Source organism: Nicotiana sylvestris, chromosome 3 (assembly GCF_000393655.2).
Source record: "Nicotiana sylvestris chromosome 3, ASM39365v2, whole genome shotgun sequence".
Taxonomy (NCBI): domain Eukaryota; kingdom Viridiplantae; phylum Streptophyta; class Magnoliopsida; order Solanales; family Solanaceae; genus Nicotiana; species Nicotiana sylvestris.
The window spans coordinates 100,357,909-100,360,332 of NC_091059.1; the positions used below are offsets into that span (position 1 = coordinate 100,357,909).

The window sequence follows — 2,424 nt, forward strand, 5'->3', positions numbered from 1 at the left end:
ACCTATTGGAATCATCAAATCCCAGTTTCGAGGTCATTTACTCAAAGCATTGACTCAATAAAACTTAGCCCTTTTTGCCAACACTAAGGAATCAAGTGTTCAGATTTCGACCCGAACCCTTTCAAATCCCGAACTAACCATCCCTGCAAGATATAAAGCAATAAAAGCACATACAGGGAGTCTTATTTAGGGGGACGGGGATCTAGAAAGCAAAATGACCGATCAGGTCGTTACATGCTCCACCTCTTAAACAAACGTTCATCCTCAAACGGGTCTAGAATCATACCTGGAGTGCCGAATAAGTGTGGATATCAGCTCTACCTGTCCTCCTCGGTCTCCCAAGTCGCATCCTTCACTGTTTGACCCCTCCATTGAACCTTCACTGCAGAAATATTGTTGGACCTCAACTGGCGAACCTGTCTATCAACAATGGCAACTGACTCCTCCTCATAACCTAGGCTCTCATCTAGCTGAACCATGCTGAAGTATAACACATACGACCTGTCGGCATGATACCTCTGAAGCATAGACACATGGAAAATCGGATGAATTCCCGATAGAGTAGGAGGCTAGGTAAGCTCGTAAGCAACATCCCCAACTCGTCTCAACACCTTAAATGGACATATAAACCTGGGGCTCAACATGCCCTTTTTTCTGAACCTCATGTTTCCCTTAATTGGCAAGACCTTCAGGAGAACTTTCTCGCCCACCATAAATGATAAATCACGCGCCTTCTGATCCGTGTAACTCTTTTGTCTGGACTGTGCTGTGCGAATTCGCTCCTGAATCAACTTTACCTTTTCCAAGGCATCCTTTACCAAATCAGTGCCATATAATTTAGCCTTGCCGGGCTCAAACCATTTGATGGGCAAACAACATCGCCGACTATATAAAGCCTCAAATGGAGCCATCTTGATACTGGACTGATAACTTTTATTGTATGCAAACTCGACCAAAGACAAGAATCGATCCCACTGGCCTCCGAAGTCAATCAGACATGCTCTGAGCATATCCTCAAAGATCTGAACTGATCGCTCTGACTACCCGTCGGTCTGCAGATGAAAGGCTATGCTGAGCTCTACACGGGTCCCCAACTCGCTCTGTACTGCTATCCAGAAATGCGAAGTAAACTGAGGGCCTCTATCTGATATGATGGAAATAGGAATACCATGCAACCAAACAATCTCATGAATGTACATATGCGCCAATCTCTCTGAAGAATACGTGGTCACAACCATAATGAAGTGTGCCGACTTGGTCAACCTGTTGACAATGACCCAAACTACATCAAACTTCCGCAAGGTTCTCGGCAACCCAACTACGAAGTCCATAGTAATGCTCTCCTACTTCCACTTAGGTATAGCTATCTACTGGAGTAGGCCACCTAGCCTCTGATGCTTATACTTAACATGCAAACAATTAAGACACCTCACAACATACTCAACTATATCCTTCTTCATCCGCCGCTACCAATAATGCTGCCTTAGGTTGCGGTACATCTTCGTAGCACCTAGATGAATAGAATACTGAGAACCGTGTGCTTCCTCTAGGATCTTCTCCCTTAATCCATCAACATTAGGAACACATAGGCGACCCTGGAGTTTCAGAACACCATCCTCACTGATGGTAGCCTCCTTGGCACCACCCTATAGTACCGTGTCTCTGAGAACCAATAAGTGCAGATCATCAAACTGGCGAGCCTTGATCTACTCAAATAGTGAAGACAGAGCGACGACGCATGCAAGAACTCGACTGGGTTCTGAAATATCCAACCTCACAAGTCTTTTAGCCGAGGACTGAATGTCCAAAGCTAGTGGCCTCTCCTCTGCTGAAATGAATGCCAAACTACCCATACTCTTCGCCTTTCTGCTCAAGGCATCCGCAACTACATTCGCCTTGCCCGGATGATAAAGGATGGTAATATCTTAATCTTTCAGTAAATCAAGCTACCTGCGCTGGCTTAAATTGAGATCCATATGATTGAATAAATGCTGCAAGCTGCAATGATTGGTGTAAACCTCACAAGACACTCCATAAAGATAATGCCTCCAGATCTTAAGAGTATGAATAATTGTGGCCAACTCCAAATCAAGTACATGATAATTCTTCTCATGGGGCTTCAGTTGACGCAAAACATATGCAATAACACGCCTCTCTTGCATTAATACACAACCCAAACCAACGCGTAAAACATCGCAATACACAATATACATCCCAGAATCGGAAGGCAAGACTAACACCGGTGCTGAAGTCAATGTGGTCTTGAGCTTATGAAAGCTCACCTCACAATCATCGGACCATCGGAAAGGAGCACCCTTCTGGGTCAATCTAGTCAAAGGTGTTGTAATAGAGAAGCCCTCCACAAACCGATGATAATAACCTGCTAACCCCAAAAAGCTCCTGATCTTAGTCGCCGTAGTAGGA

General features: G+C 44.7%; 1 protein-coding gene across 1 annotated transcript; it reads right to left on the reverse strand.

Moving 5' to 3' along the window:
• Window positions 1–569: 569 nt before the first annotated feature.
• Window positions 570–911, reverse strand: LOC138887749 (uncharacterized). The gene has a single exon (XM_070169529.1). It carries the CDS (start codon window positions 909–911, stop codon window positions 570–572), a length of 342 nt encoding a protein of 113 aa, XP_070025630.1.
• Between the last annotated feature and the right edge of the window lie 1,513 nt (window positions 912–2,424).